The sequence below is a fragment of the Hesperophylax consimilis genome, chromosome 21, assembly GCF_061612785.1.
Source record: "Hesperophylax consimilis isolate HC1 chromosome 21, BYU_Hcon_1.0, whole genome shotgun sequence".
NCBI classification, from domain to species: Eukaryota; Metazoa; Arthropoda; class Insecta; order Trichoptera; family Limnephilidae; genus Hesperophylax; species Hesperophylax consimilis.
The window spans coordinates 10,777,512-10,797,874 of NC_142856.1; the positions used below are offsets into that span (position 1 = coordinate 10,777,512).

At 37.6% G+C, this 20,363-nt stretch overlaps 1 protein-coding gene across 4 annotated transcripts in view; it reads left to right on the forward strand.

Moving 5' to 3' along the window:
- The window catches only part of Hipk (Homeodomain interacting protein kinase), a 177,567-nt gene that overhangs the window by 143,838 nt on the left and 13,366 nt on the right, over nucleotides 1-20,363 (forward strand). For 3 of the 4 annotated variants that reach the window (XM_089644645.1, XM_089644647.1, XM_089644646.1), the window contains exons 4-11: nucleotides 4,870-5,072; nucleotides 9,023-9,241; nucleotides 11,665-12,150; nucleotides 12,687-12,899; nucleotides 13,732-13,911; nucleotides 15,755-15,877; nucleotides 17,700-17,936; nucleotides 19,099-19,199. In XM_089644645.1, the coding sequence (XP_089500771.1) occupies nucleotides 4,870-5,072; nucleotides 9,023-9,241; nucleotides 11,665-12,150; nucleotides 12,687-12,899; nucleotides 13,732-13,911; nucleotides 15,755-15,877; nucleotides 17,700-17,936; nucleotides 19,099-19,199 (1,762 nt within the window). The remainder of the gene's footprint in view (nucleotides 1-4,869; nucleotides 5,073-9,022; nucleotides 9,242-11,664; nucleotides 12,151-12,686; nucleotides 12,900-13,731; nucleotides 13,912-15,754; nucleotides 15,878-17,699; nucleotides 17,937-19,098; nucleotides 19,200-20,363) is intronic. The other variant, XM_089644648.1, reaches the window with a different exon arrangement.

Consider the following 20,363-nt stretch of genomic DNA (forward strand, 5'->3'; position numbering starts at 1 on the left):
TTGCGGGGTCAATCGGGGTCAATAATCGCATTAAACAGTGTATGCTGATGATAATTCCTATTTTAATTTGATTCAAATTTATCAAAAAAAAATCAATCCTGTTGTGCACCTACGAATCTTTACACCATTTTTAAACATTGATTAAGATTTTAAATAATAAATTGGAATAAAAATACATAAACGAAAAGCCCTTCTCATATTATGTTCAAAAACTGAATGTTATTAGGTAGGTATTTACTATTATTAAAAAATATTGTTTCACAGAATTTGAACAATTCATCAAATTTCAAAGGTAATATTCAAATATGGGTAGCCAACACCCCTTACATAGGTCACCCCAAGTGGTTTGTTGCTTTTGGTGACTTAGCAAGGGTACCTACTGTGTGGCGGGCCGGATTTGGAAAGACTGGTTGAGGAAGATCTTTTTACCTCAGTAGGACTCTGGACCCATCGCCTTGCAGTGGGAGGGATCAATTCAAACGTCTGTCACTCATGGACACACTGACCCTCAAATTCCAACCCACCCCTCATACCTTTTTCTTTCCCAAATCTTCCATTACCTAAAAAACTTTCCACACAACAACCCCAAAGATTACATAGGCCCCGAGGGTAAATATTTTACTCAAGGCCTCCTGTGTAGAGCTAATGTAAAAAAAATCTGAAAGTCCCATTAAAGTTCTGTTACTATACAGGCTGTATCGGCACGTACCCGACAAACTTTAACCAACTATTCCTTAGCATATTTGGAGTAAAAAATCTTATGTGCACTTTGCTGTCCGGTAACGTTGTTTTTTAATAAAAAATTTACTATTCATATTTTCACCACATGTCACCACTGTTTTATCCTTTGTCAAAGTTTGAAAACCCATCTGGCAAATATTTTATTCGAATTCCGTTGAATAATGCACGTGTGTGCCTATATTGGCGCACTTTTATAATCACAACGAAATGGCACGGCACCATTCGTCTCATTTTTAACTATTATTATTTAGTGTGTGCGAAAGAGCGAAGACGCTTTTTGACATACTTGCTTATAACAGCTGTTGAACACGAAACGCAATGCCAATGACAGTGATGTAGTGTGGAAATTTTATTTTTTTTGTGTTAATTGAAAAAAAAAATGCTACCGGACAGCAAAGTGCCCATAACATTTTTTACTCCAAATGTGCTAAGCAATAGCTGGTTAAAGTTTGTCGGGTTAGTGCCGTATCGGCACTAATAATAACCCTGTATAAGTACTGTGAAAGAACCGGCCCATTATGAAATATTAACAGAACTTGAATGAAATTTTTACAGAATTGGATTTTAACTTTGAAATTTGATGATTTGTTCAAATTCTGTGAAACAACTGGCCCTTAAAATTTATCTATATAAATAAAAATGTAAATGTTCGTTTGTTCACAATCTTAAATCTCCGAAAGTTCTTCTCCGATTGCTTTGAAATTTTAACACAACGTTGAATTCGAATACGCGTGTGTTTTTATATACCTACATTATATAGATGTCACCGGTGACAGGTAAAAACATGTTTCTTTTAAACAGCGCCATCTGTTGGACTTAAAAGCAACACGCGCTTTTGTTTCTGTATCTGCACAGACGGAGTGAGCCACAGCAACGCGTGGTACAGCTATTAATAGAATAAATTAGTTTTTAAATATGAAAATCGATTGAAAAATGTATCTTTGTCAGGGACAGAACTTAGAATTTTAAAATTCTTAATAATTTGATTGAATTAAATATTTTCAATGATCCGGGTTTGTCATGTCGCAGCCGCAATTTCAGTTCCGTTTTCATATTGTTAACTGTACCGACCACATAGAAAAGAATCACAAATATTCCGACGTGTGTGGTACCAGTAATAACAGTAGTCAGTAGTTAGTAGATTATCGCATGTATTGTTTGATGTGTGTAGAACTTCAGCGGCGTAACGCGAAGGAACCCAATTCTCACGACACGGCTTGCTTTATTTGCCGCGGCGCTCTTTCAACATTTCACCTCGCGTTTTTATTTGTTTTATTATTTTACCACTCGTAAAATATGATTAATTAGTGCTGATTATAATGAGAGTTTCGAGATAATTTTCGTGCCGGTTTGCGCTGATTAACGGCCCTCTACACCAGCAACCAATTTCTCGTAAAAGCGAAAATCTGCTACTTTGACATAAATTAATTTTTCACTCGATTTCCATTATATGACTAATTCTTCGGTATTGGAACATCATTACACGAAATAAATTAATTAATCAATCTACAAAGTAACTAGCATTCGACTAATAACTATGACAATCCGCAAAGGTCTTAGTGCATCAGATGCAATTGCAGCTTTTACTAAATTAATTTCTGATAACCTCGATAAAAGTCGCAAGCCCCTCGCTGTATTCTTGGATCTGGCTAAAGCCTTTGACACTGTATCTCACCACATACTTTTGAAAAAACTCTCACAGATAGGAATAAAAGGTGTTCCTCTTAAATGGTTTGAGAGCTATCTAACAAATAGGTCCCAGTCAACTATTATTAACTCCGCTAAAGAGTATAGAAGTACAAGTTTGCCAATCACATATGGCGTGCCCCAAGGCAGTGTGTTGGGCCCACTTCTGTTTCTAATATACATTAACTCGTTATGCAATTTGGATACTGGTGGCACTATAATATCTTTTGCCGATGATACGGTTATAATATTTGCAGATGAAAATTTGAATTCAACATTTGAAAAAGCAAATCATGGTATAAATGAAATAAAACACTGGTTAGATTCCAACCTCCTCACTCTAAATATTGAGAAAACTAAATACTTACTTTTTTCCATACGCAAACCTAATCTCCCTCAAAACTATCATAAACTTACCATACATTCATGTTCACAGAAATTCAACATGGCTACATCACCTCACAAAAATTGTTCATGCGATAACCTTATAATATCAAACGAAATAAAGTACTTGGGGGTCATTATAGACAATCAACTGCGATGGGAGGCCCATATAAATTCTACAACAAAAAGGCTTCGCAAATTATGCTACATTTTCTACTCTCTCAGATCTATCCTTAACCTACAAACACTAAGATGTGTATACTTTGCACTTTTTCAATCAATTACTACATATGGTATAGTGGGATGGGGAGGTTGTGCAAAAACGATTCTTCATCCCATGGTTTTAATTCAAAAACTGTTACTAAGGATAATATTCAAATGTAAGCCAACAAACCCATCAGAACCACTTTTTAGAAAACTCAGAATATTAGATATTCGACAATTATATGTTAAGACCATTCTCATATACATACGGAAAAATGACTTGGTGAATAAAACACAACAAAAAATTAACACCCGTTACTCGTCACACCTAAATTGTAAAATTCCCCAAACGAAAACAGCTTTCGCCCAGCGGCAGTTTTCTTATATTGCTCCCAAAATATTCAACTCGCTGAGTATTGATATCAGAAAATCAAAAACTCACAATTTGTATGTCATAAGTGTTCAAAATTGGTTATTTATAAAGGGAAGGAACTTTTTCAAGGAATGCCTGCCATCATTAAATTAAGCTCATTTTCTTTATTAGTCATTTTTGTTTTTTCATTCAATTCTGTAAAGAAAAAAGTTTAATAATTAATTAATTAATCTTTATTTTCATTATTTCAACAAGTTCATTTTCATAATTTCTACTTTATTTTCATTATTTTAACAAGTAAAGTAACCTATTTATTTGCTGATTGTGTTCATTTTATCTCATTAATATCAACAGTTTAAAATACGGTTGATGTACACTTGAGCAATCTACTGAACTGGGAACCAGTAAAAGTGTCACCTATTATACACATACATTGCATGTAAAAAAAAAATACTTAGATTAACAAGTTATCAAATATTACATTTATATAATTATATAAACCTATGTATATAAATTTCGACTACCATAATACGGGCGTGTGTCTAGTGTGGTAGTCGAAAAGCATGTAAAAACTGTACACATTAATATTTCATGAATAAAGAAAAAAAAAAAAAAAAAAAAAAAAAAAAAAATTACTTACCTAAATACCTATTTAACAAAAATACTTATTTCGGTTGTGAGTCTGTGAGTGATTGTAACTCGGATTTGGTTTGAATTTAAGTGTCATTTTCAAAATTGGAACTGATAGTGTCGAGGATTCAGACAAGCGATAAAGTACCTGCATTATAATATTTTAACAGAAAATTGTTTTAATATTTTCATCTTCAAAATTGGAACTGATGTGCCAGAATTCAGACAAGCGATAAAGTACCTACCTATAATTTTAACATGTTTTTACCATAAAATTATTTTAATTCTATATTTGAAATTGGTTTATTTTAAATTTCTTACGGTTGAAATTGGAACTGATGTGCCAGAATTCAGACAAGCGATAAAGTACCTACCTATAATATTAATATATGTTTTTACCATAAAATTATTTTAATTCTATATTTGAAATGGGTTTAGTTTAAATTTGTTATGGTGTCAGGATTACAAGTAAAGTCAAATTTTGTGATTTTTTAATGGAAAGCATTATTTACAAACTAACTAGATTTGCTAACATAATATCCCTTCATTTTCATGCGCTTGCTATTAATATTTATGTTATAACCTTTTGAGACCTAAATGAATACCCTCACAAGCCAAATGAATGAAGTCTTGCTGTTTGGTCAGTTATTCCATGTTCATTTGAATTAACATTGGGTCTCTAATGGTAAAATACCTAATACTTAATAGTGTTCTTATTTGATTTAATATTGATGTATAAGTGACATAGATGCGCTAACGCTGCTTTTCCCTTTCTCCACATACCTTCACCGCCGGCCCCTCTGATCTCTGGTGTTGATCTCTGGTGATGATGACTGGCGATGACGATGCAGGATCCGGCGGCGGAGATGGCGACTACCAGCTGGTGCAGCACGAGGTGCTGTACTCCTCGGCCAACCAGTACGAGGTGCTGGAGTTTCTGGGCCGGGGCACCTTCGGCCAGGTGGTCAAGTGCTGGAAGAAAGGCACCAACGAGATCGTGGCCATCAAGATACTCAAGAACCACCCCTCCTACGCCAGGCAGGGACAGATAGAGGTCAGTGTTACCATTCTTTATCTATCTGATTACGGTCTCCGGAAACTAGTGGTACAAGTGGGAAACTGCTGAATCTACATCACATAGAGGACCCAAAAAAAATTGTGATCTGAGCATTTCGATTTTTTTTTAAATTATTAATTTATTCAGCAACTAAAAACTACTAAAGCTTTTGGAACCGGGTCACATTAAATAGCTGATATTAATCCCCTAGTGAGAGATATTTTTCTAATTTGATGTAAAAAAATTCCACCTTCTGACTCGATTTACTCAAAAACGAAAATCAAATCAAAAAAGATATTATCCACAAAATCGACTCCAAATGTGATGTTTGTAGATTTATCTGTTTCCTGCTTTTACTACGAGTTTCCGGACACCGTGTATATATGTATAAAGAAGAGTGTCTGTAGAGTGTTTGTTTTTTATTCAAATCTACAGTTTTATTCCGAGATTGGTGAAATTTTGCACACTTAACCCGCAACACAAGAGGAAGGTCACTGTATACATGAATGAGTTTTAGAAAAACCGCCCCATCCTTTAAAGGAGAATATAACTTGGGCAACGCCGGTAACTTTGTACAACTGCATTATAAGGTCTAAAATTGAATACGCCTCTGCTGTATAGGCCCCATACCAACAAAAATACATTGAAAAATTAGAACAGATACAAAAAAAGTTTTTAAGATACATGTAGATATTTGAGAATGCACGGAGAGTACCCGCGATTCATGCATCACGAAGATTTGCTTGCCGAAACGCGCTACCAAAGTCTCCACTCGAGGAGGAGTAACGTACCCTTGCAGTAACGGCGTACAAAATTTTTAATAATTTAATAGATAGCCCATACCTTCTGGAATGCTATAAGTTGTTCGTACCGAACAACTACAGCCAGGGACGGCACCAAGATCTGCTATGTATCCCACGTGGCAGAACGGACATACTGGCTCGGCATAGCATGACACGAGGTATGGCGCTGTTAAACAACGCCTCCAAGACTATAGATATTTTTAATAGTAGCCTTGAAGAATTCAAGAGGCATGTCAATGCCAAAAATCACTACATATTTATAACTTGTTATTTCTATTCTTTTTTCTTTCATTGTGTCGTATCATCTATATGTAGTTAATGTTACACGTGTATTGTAAATGGACACACAGTCTATACGAAAAAAAAAAAAAAAAAATACTTCATCTAGTTCTAAAATATACATTATATTTTTTAATAATCAAGGCATCATGATCCCTTGCAATCATACGCAGTGTGAGGGGGTAAAAATCCTCCCAGAAAATCTCACAATCCTAATCAACCACCCAATAGTTGAATGTCAGCTTATGAAATCCCCAACACATATATATATCACCCATTAATATTAACGATTGAAATTCCCGTACCAGTGCAGAACACAGTGTTAAGCGGTTAAAATTAATTTTGTAAATACAATGCTGCGCGTTGTGGAATGGAAACTTTAACACCAGGGGGCCTACTCTGTATCTTTCGAAACTTTCCTGCCGCCAGTTTAGCCACGTCACAAACCCGTATTAACCCTTACCTTACGGTGTTAAAAAATTCCTCGTCCTCCGTTGCTATACACTAGGTAAATATTTATATATTGTAATAACTCAATGCAATATATAAATGTATTATGGAGGAATACCAACAAATTTGAACTCTGTGTTTAATATATTTACAGAGATATTTGTAGTGGTACGCCACTACTTGATTCTAACGGAATTCTAGAAGTTTCGGCTTTTTCCAAACAAGCTTCTTGGATGTTCTTTTATTCTTTTTAATTTTGTTTTATATCTACATAGCAACCAAAATGTTCGAGAAGCTTCTTTACCTTATAAAAGCGGCAGCGTGAAGGAACTCGCCAGTATTCCGTCTCCAAACCGCCAGCCAAGTTGACCTAGATATCGCCAGCATTCTATAGTATTGTGAATAGTAAACGCGTAAATATTGCGTCTGTAAAATCAATTTTAATTTAACAATAAACACTGTATCAGAGTTGATATTATATTTTTATTTGTACACCAAGATAACTACATATTTATTAATTAGAGACAATGTTCACTCAGTTGACAGCATCGGCAAGGAAAGGTTAAAGCACAAACTTATTGGTTTGCTATCCCGAAAGATACAGAGTAGGCCCTAAGGTTGTTTCATTAAACCTTGACTTTAGCAATACTAAGATGGCGTCCCAGATATCCAACGGGATATTTTAACGAATGTGTTGCATTCTTTGGAGCACAGACTCGAGTTGGGAAAGCAAACCTTGTTCTACCGGTATGATTATATTATATTCTATTCTTTCTCGGATGATGCTCTGAAGTACTAGTATCATTGATCCCTTCGGTTCTGGTGCCCAGTCGGGAAACACGTCCAACATTTGTACACAGTTGACATTTGTCACATGATGTTTGTCATGGGTGGTTTCTACCTCATGTATTGCTCAAACAGCTAGCTTTGTAATGATTTGTCGGCCTCTGTGACTCCTCCCTCCTACAACACGGGTCTCTTCAAGATTCAGCTTTTTCCTATATCAAAAAGTCCATTCACACCAAAAGCGTCCCCTAAGATGCGTTAGACCCTGTGGCAAATGATTTCTCTTAGGGCCTCTTGTATGGAGTTAAATAAAAAAGTATTACATAAATGCTATAAAGAATATGTTTTAAATGTAGTGTAAAGTGTGCCTAAATGTCATAGAAATATGTTGTTAGTAGTTAGTAAAGGTTTATACTAGATATAAAATGTAATTTTTTATAACTAAATAAAAACATACAAAAAAAAATAGTTTGGTGGTGTTGTTATAATTGGCCAGTTGTTCATTTCTTTCACATATCTGGAGAGGCATGTCTTGAGAAGTTTCAGTTTTCCAAAGCATATTAATTATAATTTTTTTTGTTATGAAATTAGATGCTCTCGCTAGAATGTTTGTTACTATAGGAAAAAAAAGTCATAAAAAATGTTATCATTGTTTAGAAAGAGTTAATTAGGTTTTTAAATGCTCCGTTACATTCCATTCTCACGACAATACAACAACTTACTGTTGGCTGAAATGTTAAATGTTACCTTATTGTCTATTTAAAGACACAGATTAGAAAGGAAATGTTTTTGCTGATAAAAAATAAGAATAAATGACCATCTCACCACTTCCTTCAGACCACAACCTGTTTCTGAAACCAGTTCTATTTTTGTTGCCCTGTGGTTCTTTTATAGCTGCTAGCTGTTACCAATGTACATAATAAAATAACATCATGTTGCCTGTAGAATCGTAAAATCATCTCTACAATTATTTCTGTTGATCCAATTGATTCACATTTGATTAAAATAGAATGTCTTTGATAATATATTTCAATCAGTCTTCAAATGCACGAATCATCACCGGCATAAGTAAATATTCCCATGTCAGAGCATTGTGAAAATCTTTACTAGTTCAAATGCTCTGAAAGAATCCAGTTCAGCTTTTGCCTCATCTGAACTGTGCATTCCTTAAAACAGCAATTCATGATAATCAATGCAGCAACGTCATTCATTGGCTATTGGAGCGTTGAAGGAGCCAACAGGTCGCGCTTTTGTAGTATCAGACCCTAAATTGTGGAATAATGGGCCATAATTAATTGAAAATGAAACATTGTATAATCGGTCACACTTTTCTGTAGTCCTTTTTTTATTTATTTATTGGACAATTTGTATAGCGCCGCTTTTGTGAGATATCACCTCAGGCTATCTCGCTCTCTCACACTCTCTTTCATGCTACGTAGACGTCAGTCTACGTGGTTATTACACCAATTATTTTACAGTTCCGTTAATTCATTTCCAAGTATTTTAAGGTATTTTTTATATTACTATGTTTTCTATCTTTTTGAAGTAAATGTTTCACAAAAATGAGTATAATGAGATAAATTAGTGATGTGTTACTATTTTATTAAAGGTTTGTCTGTTTATTTGCAGGTTTCCATCCTATCACGGTTGTCGCAGGAAAATGCAGACGAGTTCAACTTTGTGCGCGCGTACGAGTGCTTCCAGCACAAGTCTCACACCTGCCTGGTGTTTGAGATGCTGGAGCAAAACCTGTACGACTTCCTCAAGCAGAACAAGTTCTCCCCGCTGCCCCTCAAGTACATCCGGCCCATCCTGCAGCAGGTTCTCACGGCGCTGCTCAAGCTCAAGGTATATGCGCTTAAACTTGTTACTTCGCCTTCAGCTTACAGCTGGATAAAATGAGATACCTAGGGCTGATCTGAGTTTATTCCAGTCCTTGCATTTTGATTTTTGTATTCGGTGCCACGGGATTAATTCTGGAGATATTAGTTCTATAAAGTTTTTCTGCAGCACGTCAAATGGAACATTTTTAATTGAGGCCGTTTCTTCGATTCGGTCAATGAAATCCAGTACATCAGAAACACCGTTATATTTGATCTTCCAAGGAGTGAGATCGTATGTTTTTTCTTGTGCCGTGATGGGTGCATTGTCTTGTTTTACTGTAACATGTGTCCTGGTTTCTTTGTTAGAAACGGGGATTTCCAAAACTGGGGTATTGGGTGCCTTGTCTTCACTTGCAACGGATAGGTTTATTTTCCTGATGAACTTCTTGTTGAATAACAAAGCGTATGCTTTCAATGCTGACTTTGATTTGTTTAGTGGTGATATTCCTCTGTCTTTTAAGACGGCTTGTAGGTGCACTTTGGATAAGTTGTGTACATTGGGAATGACACCCATGTCCAAAGATGTAGCCATTTGATTGGAATTCATTGTTAAAAAATGGTTTAAAAAAGGGAAAAAAACTCCGAAATTTTTCTAAGTCTTTTTGAAGAAAATTTGGCCAGGGGGACACTTTAGGATTTGCATTATTTAATTTTGTGGGCACTATTCGCACTTATATTCACTGCACTCGAGGAAAGGCACGAAAAAGGCACAAAAAACAGCACTTTAGAAGCGAAAAAACACTTTTGATGGAAAGATTTTATATTTGCTTCATTTACTGGCACTAAATCGTGAGATTGAACACACGTTCTTATTATTGCGTCGAGAAAGCACTTCTTTGCAAAAAAAAACACTGCACTTCTGAAGTTAATTTGAAACAATTCACTTAAAATCACTTTTATAACAGTCAAATGCTGAAAAAAAACAAGAAAATGGACAAACACCGTACCTATATAATTAATCGGGATAAAGAATTATTTGTGTTTTACAGGTTGTAGCTGATATACTTTTTAGAAATCAGCTTCGATGGGCCGTTGGGTGTATTGTGCTTTTTTTAAAAAAAATCACTTCCGGTGTAAAAATTGGCTTCACAGTTCTAAATCCTGACTGTTATTATTACGGTGCAATTTATGCCGAAATTAAAACAGTGGGTTTGTTTTGTTTAAACAAAGAACACAGAATCTATGTTATTGAAGAAACATTATGTTCAAACTTTCGTTATCACAGCGTTTTGGCGGGAATTTCGTGCGTCTCTTTTATTCGTTCGAGAGGATTCCTACCGTTATTTTTTCGCGGCAAAATGCGCTTGGCAACAAACAAAAGTTCTCGCGGCGAAAATGCGCTTGGCAACAAAATTGCATAGTACATGTTTTCCAAATTGGGGGCAATCGTAAAGGCAATTTTGTGCAGTCGGGAAGGATATGTTTAAAAAAATTCTGCCCTAAGTTGGTCGCCAGTGTCGCGCGTCGGACCTGGGGGGGCCCTGACTTACCCTCGGCCAGCTCAGATGCGGGGGCATGAGACGTCTCTCTCATAGTCAGGGTTCGGGGTCAGCGCGAGGCTCAAGAATCCATATCCCACCGTCTACACAAAACACTCCCATACAACCGCTATCCCCAAATGAAAGAGGTTAGGTTTTTATAAATCAACATTGTATTTGAGCGGCAAAATGGACATTACATGGGTGAATGACAATAGAATACAGGTTGTTACATCCTAACTAGAATTATCATCAAAGGGTTCCCTAATCTCTCTCTGGGAAATAATTAACAGCTCTCTCTAGACCGACAGGCAGCGTGGACGAATTTAGGTTATTAGCGGACACATTCAAGGGTAATAGGAAATGTAAGAGACTCACAGCATGGTGTTGTCGGGGTATCCTGTTGATTGCAGGACGGTGCGCCGTGTTTCAAACAAACGGTGCCAGCCTGTCGATGTTCAAAGCGCGACATTGTCGTACATTTGGCTTCTCGACCGAGCGGTGCGAATTGGAACGCGGGCGCCGAAACGAACACACGTCCAGCTAGGTCAGAGGTCGGCGCGTAAGAAAGAGGAACGAGGAGCTCGGTCGCCGGAGGTGGGGGGAACTGTAGCGGATCTTTTGCGCGTTACGTTTGACCCAGCAACTAACCTGATAATTCCCGCTACTCAAGTTGGCAACTGTAGGATCTTTGCGCCTAAAATCTGTTATATGACAAGACTAAGTTAGCATATTCGTTAAAATCATAAAATTACATCATTTTACTTGTTTCGGACCCATAAATCTTGAAGAAATTGGAAACCTATACTACAGGCATACTGCAAATATATCCATTAATAACAGAGCTATCATCGGCAGATCATTGCCAAGTCTGCATTCGATTTACTAATCTACCTTTTTGTTATTACAGCAATTGGGCTTGATCCATGCTGACTTAAAACCCGAGAACATCATGCTGGTGGAGCCGGCCCGCCAACCCTACCGAGTAAAGGTGATAGACTTTGGCAGCGCCTCACACGTCAGCAAGGCGGTCTGCAACACGTACCTGCAGAGCCGCTACTACCGCGCCCCCGAGATCATCCTTGGCCTGGCCTTCTGCGAGGCTATCGACATGTGGTCCCTGGGTTGCGTGGTGGCGGAGCTCTTCCTCGGATGGCCGCTCTATCCCGGCAGCTCTGAGTATGACCAGATCCGCTACATCAGCCAGACACAGGGACTGCCTACGGAGCACATGCTCAACAATGCCTCCAAGACCACCAAGTTCTTCTACCGGGACATGGACAGCACCTATCCCTTCTGGAGGCTCAAGACTCCCGAGGAGCATGAGCTGGAGACGGGCATCAAGTCCAAGGAGGCGAGGAAATACATCTTCAATTGCTTGGATGATATTGGACAGGTGAGACTAATTCTAACCGCCTGGTGTCTTAATTATTGTTAATTTGTTGAACTTTATATTCTGTTTTTATAATTTGGACTGTACGTCATGGCTTAATCACAGTTTTTGACACTGGCTTTGTTTGGAGACCTAACCAACCAACTGTCATCTAAAAAGGAATGCTATTAAAAAGCAAAATAATGAAACGTAATAAAATAAGGTTTTATAGTTTTTCTGTCTTGAATAACATTATTTATTAAAATGGGAAGGATCCTCAGGGGAGGATATAATATAACAACGATGGAAGATTGCAGATGACTAAAGAGCTTCATTGTAATAAGACGGAGTATCAAAAAGAACTTAATTGTGCTGGATGCAATAACAATTAAAATGCGCACAAGATGATTTCATGTTAGGGCGAGTCTATCATTTTAAGTCTATGTGAATAACATTGATCTTACCATTGTCTTTCTGGGGCATCCTCGACTTCTTATACATACATGTGTAACATACTCTCCCCTTGCTGCCAAACCATCTATAATTGATTATTTTTGTAGGTAAACGTGCCGACAGACTTGGAAGGCGGGCAACTGCTGGCGGAGAAGGCAGACCGGCGCGAGTTCATCGACCTGCTGAAGCGGATGCTGACTATGGACCAGGAGCGCCGCATCACCCCCGGAGAAGCACTGAACCACGCCTTCGTCACCCTCGCACACCTGGTCGACTATGCACACTGCAACAACGTTAAGGCCAGCGTGCAGATGATGGAGGTCAGTACTTACTGACATTTGTCATTTTGTGTTCTTATCAATCTGTGGTCTTACCACAGATGTAACGCCATCTGCGTATGGTTTATGTAACTTGTGGATGGGTTAAATCATGCTGTCTGCTATTACCCAACCACACTGTCCCATTAGCAATATTCAGTTGCGCGTGGTGAATCTCTCACGTCAGCAATATCAAACGTAATCATTTCGGTTGTCTGTGTTGTGCGTTAGTTAGTCTAGCATGAAATCTGGTTAAATGAACTCAAATTTGCTTTGAAAATCAAAAACACTCTTTTGGTTGTTGGTCTGTCCGTGTGTGATTATAACACTGGTTCCCATGATTTTTTAAACTTTTTGATTTGTTGTATTTTGAGTATTATATTTTATGAAAATTATCAAAAAGGAAATAGTATTGAAAAATTATTGAGGGTTGTGCAATTTCAGACAAGGGGTATTCCACATTAGACATTTTACTATTGAATTGACCTATAAATATATTACATTATTTTATGCAAAGCAAGCAAAATTCACTCAGAATATGTTTAATTTATTGTAGTATTTTAATCAAATTAGAAAAAGAACATCTCCAAAAGACGTGGCTTACTGGTAGATTATGGTATGATTTGATGAGACTCTCCATCAATGATTGAAAGGCGCGCGCTGTGCCAATGAGCTACAGCCTGGACGAGTGTGATCTTGGATTCCCAGTAACGCTGACTTGTTGAATGATTGAAATGAATAAATGAAATCACGGGAAGACATGACACGATAGACTATGATTTATTCCACTGTCTATTGATTAACTAATTCTGTTTCTTTGTTTGACTGGTTGCAGGTATGCCGCCGCTCCAGCGCGGTGGACTATGGCGTAGGGGTGGGAGTGGGTGTGGGACCGGCCGCGCCCGCCGCTGCCCTCATCGGCAACTTCGTGCCAGCCTCCTCGGCCAGCACGCATACGCACCTCACCTTCACAATCAACCAGCAGCGCCTGCGCACCGCTCCCTACGACAATTTGGTAAACACCGTCTCTCTTACTCTATAAATCTAAAAATCTCTCTAAATATATTTCTTTCACACATCATCACTGACAAGAACTCGAGTTTAGCCCACTTGTCCCACATGCAGTTAACATGGTTAACCCTTCAAATGTCAAAAATTTAGAATGGCGCTGATCATTAATAAGATCGTAGATTACAATGTGAAAGGTTTCAAACATCCCAACCAAAGGTGGGTATCCGGTCGGCTGTGGAAGTAATAAATTCTATATGTTGTTGACACGTCAAATTTGGTGGCGGGTCAGGAATGACACAGTGTTTGCAAAAAATGATTACGCTGTCTAACCTTTCATCAAACATTTAGCCATAATTTGAGGTAAAAATGAATTCAATCAGACAAAGTTCATTGAGTTTTTAGTATAATTGTGTGTGAAGAGGCATTTTTGGAGTCAGCAAATATATTATTAAATGCATGGTACGATAAAGGATGATGAGAAAAACATAAAAAAGGAATACGTATAAGTAGCTCACCAGACACTCTAGTTTCAGAAAGTAGCTCACATTCTTTTTGAGTTTGGAGACCGCTGACCGGTGGACTGTTTTTCAAGCACATGTGCTCTCTTTTTTTTACGACCGTGATTGGCACTCGCGCAAATGTTTAAGCTATCGTACCGTCTAGCTTTTTGCGATGGAATTTCAACCCTTCAACTTTGAAAAATGTATAAAGTAAAAAATCAGAATCGTTTTCCCTAATATCACTGTTTATTTCATGAATGTAGCCTCTGTGACAGCTTACAAAATAATTTTGTCTATGAATGTCAAAATTCATTTATGTATTTTTTTTTTTTATAGTGAATACCTCACAAGAGTCCCAACTGCTCCCGTCTGGAGCCAGTGAGACCATGGCATCCCCAATTGGGGGATGTTGTGAGGCTGAAGGTGAGTGGGGAAGGGAAAGAGGAAGGTGGGGAAGTACCTGGCTATTCAGATCTAGTCACTAAACACGGCTAAAGCCATTTGGAGCAACGTTTCAATTCTGAATGGTGGTCTTACACCAGGGCGATACTGGTAGTATCTTCCACTCTGGAACGTGCCGCAAATATACTATATATTATTTTAATTAATTAATTGTGAAATAACACAAATTAATCAAATAAAATTTATTTGCGCACGCCGGGTTCGAACCCGCGACCTTCGGAATGGCAGTCCAATGCGTTACCACTGGACTATGCCGGCCGTCACATACGGCCGTCATGTTTAACGGCATCCCAAAATTAAAAATAGTTTTTTCAAAGTAGTATATAGGTCGTCATTTCTTTGAAAACACCTTTTGATTGTTGTTTTTCGTGTAGGGTATGTATTCAGGTGGTGACCGGATAACTCATCAAAATGACAATTCATCACATCTATAAAAAGTGCTATAAAGTTATGAAAAGTGATATTATATTAACTGGTAAACTGGTAAATAATCGGTATAACATTATTTTTATCCCGATATTTGAACAAAAACTCATCAAGGTAATTCGCGTACGGTTCTGGAAAATTTCTTGGCTGACAGGGTTATTAGGACTTTTTCCTACTCTGACGTTCAACAGGTTAACAATTCGCTACAGGAAATGTATTGGATTTATGATGAATTACACAAGAACATATTTAAAATTAAGATATGTTTCAAAATTGCATAACAAGTACTTTCATTCATTCATTTTCTTTTTTTTTAGGTAGTTTTGGAAATCCCCATCCACTGCTTGTGTTTTGTTTTGACCCTCCGGGTTTTACGTGTTAAACGACATAATAATGTGTATTATGTAATTCAATCATTTGACTAGTATAACGCTAACCTGGCCATGTTTCTATTTGCAGTACCAGCTGTACGGGGGTGGTAGAGTGGGCGGAGCGGTGGGAAGACAATACACGGCAGCTGCAAGACCAGATCCTTTCCAGCATCAGCTGGTGTCATCTATTCTCTGCCAGCCTACCTACCAGGTATGTGCATTATGCGGCTAGATTGTGGAAAGATGAGAATATTCACTCAACAAGTGGTCTATGATAATATATGATAAGGGCAAAAATATATTTTTCTTATAATTATTTTTATTTTATTTTATTTTTTATTTATACGCCCATTGGGCTTTTACATACATAGTTAATAAAAAAATAATATTCTGAAGATTGCAAGTTCACAAAAGTAATAGTAAAAATACATATAACCATATCCATTTGACATATTATAACAGCAAGTAAATAGTACAAAAATAAGAATATTCCTACTCCTAAGTTATACAGACTTAAGTTAGTTAATAACTAATGTAAAGTTTATATGTAAATGCTAGGTAGTGGCAGCAGTAACATGATACAATACCACACATAGAGTATGAGGCCTTTGAGTAAGAAAGCTAACGAAATAATTATTATTGGCAATATTGTTAACAAATATACTGCGTTTGACTGGTTGCAATGGCCTGCTAAATCGAGGGCGATCGGTCAGACATTTTACATAGTTTATATAAAAAAATATTGTGCAGATTATAAATATAGAATAGTAAAGCAATAATATAACATTCACCATTAGACATATAAAACCAAGCAAAAAGCAAATATAAACATGATAGTTTGTAGGTATAAGCCTGTTTTGTCAATCTTGAGGAAATAATTCAATAAGAGGTGCAATAGCTAGATGTTTATTGTTTTATTTTAAAAGTTCTAATATTTTGGTTTTAAATTTGGAAACCCATCGATTGAACTATATTTGTTTCCAAGTGTATGAGGCCTTTGAATTGGAGAGTTTACGAAGTAATTATTGGCAGATTTGGTAACAAAATATAGAGCATTTAAACGGGTATCACGGGTAGGTATACGCAAATTAATTAAGCTCGTTAAATCGAGGGCGTCCAGGTTGCCATTTGATATATTGAAAAGGCAAACTAAGTCACTCACTGTGCGTCTTGTAGTTAAATCCCTTAGGTTTAGTAATTCCAGAGCAGACTTACAATTTATTGGATTCGGCTTAACCGGAATGTTTGAAAGACAATAATAATAAGGTACATTTAAATAAAACTTCTGCAGTTTGTGTCTGCCATCATGTCAAATGGTAGAGTTATGTATTTTTTGTCTATTCAACCTATCTCATAGGGTCATATGGAGTTTTTTTTTACGTATGTATTTGGATTTACCGGTAAACCCATTTAATGGGTAATATTTTAACACCATCTGTCGGGTAATTGAAAGTCAACAGTATCAGTAAATTAAATTTAGGGACACCTGTAACGTTAAAAAATTATGATAACTAAGTTATACACAAATAGCTTTACTTACCTTGAAGGTCACTTGAGATTAACACTGTTTATTACACACATTACATTACAACAATAACATAAATACTCAGATTTCAGCATCGCTCCTGAATATTTTATTAACATGATATTTTTATCAATACATATAGAAATAGTCTGTCAAACCAGTGAAACAGATAATTGAAAGTTTCATTCTGTTATCCTAATAAATGTATGTTTTGCAACTTATCATATTTTGAAGTAAGATTACACATATTTTTCACCCACCACTTTCCCGAACCGTTTTAAGGACTAGACAGGTCGCTCTGTAGGTTGTCAAGACTCTATTTGTATTTTAAATTATATTAATTATAGATTCTTAACGCCCCGACACGGCATTACACGGCACAGCATAAATTTATTCATTCAGAAAAACGTTAAAGTGTTCTCACCCAATGCAGTTGGTTGTGCGTTGTGTGCAGACGTAAAGGACTGTCCAGTATAGTATCTGGTACTGACGAGTGTGTTGTGTGTAGAGCATGGGTGCGTCTCCGGGCGGAGCGCTGGGCGGCGGTGCGGGCTACGTGCCCGTGTCGGTGGTAGAGGCGGGCGGGCGGGGCGTGGTGCTAGGCTGGAGGGCCCCGCCGGCGCCCCCCGGCCTGCCCGCCCCGCCCCCGCACCCTGCACCCCCGCACCACCTGCAGCTGGAGCCCGATTGGCCCCCGAGAGCCTCGCTCATCGCTGTGGACTCCACGGCTATCCTGCCAGTGCAGGTAACACACACACACCACACCGCACCATCATTACCATTCCACACAACCTTTCCTCACAGCCACTCTACACACCACCATTCCACAAACAGCCATTCCAAATACCGCCATCCCACATAAAGCCATTTTACGCACCGCCTTTCACACATCACCATTCTACACATTTCACAGACCACAAGATATTTCACAGTCAGCCATTCCACACACCACCATTCCCCACAGCCCTTCCACACACAACCATCCCACACACAACTACAAAGTCCTTTCACAGACAGCCATTCCACTCACCACCATTTTACATAAACATAACCATTCGACACCGAGCCATTTCACAGACAGCCACTTTACACATCACCATTCCACACAACCATTCTACGCAAAGCCATTCCACACCCAACCATTCCACACACAACTACAAAGCCCTTTCACAGACAGCCATTCCACTCACCACCATTTTACATAAATCAAACACAACCATTCGACACCGAGCCATTTCACAGACAGCCACTTTACACATCACCATTCTACGCAAAGCCATTCCACACACAAACATTCCGCATACAAACTGCACTTGATGGAGTACACCAGGGATAAGGGATATCATTAATAAGATCACATACATCTGATCGTTTCACCCTCTATTCTGCCAGATTTAAATGCTTTTCCTCATAACTATTATCTTATGCTGCTATTGCTTTTTTGTTGCGTATATGTGTGAACTTATTATTATTTCCGTGTTACTATAATATAATCTTTTACTTATTGTATTATTATATTACTGTATATTTATTATTATTGAGTCAGAGGCCCATTCTACCTCTAATGCTTCATCTTATTCCTTTGGCAGCTAAGCAACCCGGTCATTTTAATTATGTTCACCAGGGTTATGAATGGTTAATTAGAGATATCTCCTGATTTCACAACATGACTTCCACAAATTTGAGGCTTTTTCCAAGGTGCAGCAATTGGTATTTTCCACCCCCCAAAAGCTGCATGTGTATCCTGAGGTGGTAGTCTCCTGTTAATTAGTCCTTCTAGTTTCTTTAGCGATTTTCTATCTATACTGACTATTTGCCTGGCTTGCTTGGGGCTTGGATCATCTATGAGCACTTTGATTGTCGCATTCCGGGGATTTGCATTAATACATTGTTTGATATTCTTTTAGGATGGCCGTCCTGTGTTTGGTGTAGAAGTTGGAGAAGTTTATGGAGCCCTGGAGCATGCCTCCTGGCCAACCCAACACCACCATCATGCTCAACCTAAGAGGTAAGACATAACCCAAGTATTTATTTTTGAAATCCATATTTGGCATTCTTCAAGGTCCTCTACATTATTCAATATTTCATTAAATAAGACATGCAAACATTGAGATGCGTATATATTATGTTGATATGTAATTCATTGAAGAGCAAGAACAAGAACACATCATCCTTTATGCATCTAAGAATTAAAATATTGGGAATATTGGCATTTTGGTTGGGTCAAACAAGCCATCTTTAATGCTTCTTAACTGCTCTGGTGAAGCTGATGTATATACAGTAGAACCTTGTTAATTCGAAATCCACGTGACATCAGAAATCAATTTTCGAATGAACGAATTCCCACGTAATTCGAAATTTTAAGAATAAATTGTTTTTAAAAAGACGCCGAAAATCGAGTTTCTTGGTCGCCCCAATAGACATATGAATATTAGTAGACCTGCCCTAAGTGATTAAAAGCGTATTATCCCCACTCCCCATACCGGTTCCATTGGAGCCGGTTGTGCTCGCGTATGGCCTCAAGTGAAATTTGAAAACGTGACGTCATCATTCTTGTGCGAACTATGGTCGAGGCATCTTCGGTTCATTTTACGAAATAACACGGCAAAATGTTGACTTGTACTATGAAAACTTGTAAAAATAGATTTGAAAAAGAGAATAAACCCAATTGTCGTATTACATTCCATATATAAGCATTATTTTACTTTATTTTAAGCATATTCACATCGTATAATATAGATCAGTTTTAGAAACATATACTATCACATCGAGAAACGTCTGGACGCGAAACACAAAGCTGGTTGGTTGCTGGGAAGTAAATTATGAACATTTATAAAAGTGTCTTAACTAAATACTTAAACGAAATATTCGACTCTGAAAATAGAACCGAATTTTTTTGCCGAATTTGGACTTAGCAAATTTGTTCATAACGTGGCGAGTAATTTGCGCTCCCATGTAAAAATGTCTATTCATTCAAAAGCAGATTTTACTTTTAAGAAGTAAATGGTGATATTATAATGCGAGATGCCTATTTACTGTCAGATTGATTTATTGACGAATCACAGTCAGCCTTACTCCCTTCGTTCTTCAACAGTTGATTTTACCCCTCGCCATTATCTTCTCGTCTATTAATTCCTATGTCTGTGGTCGCCCCTTTAAATCCGGGTAATAA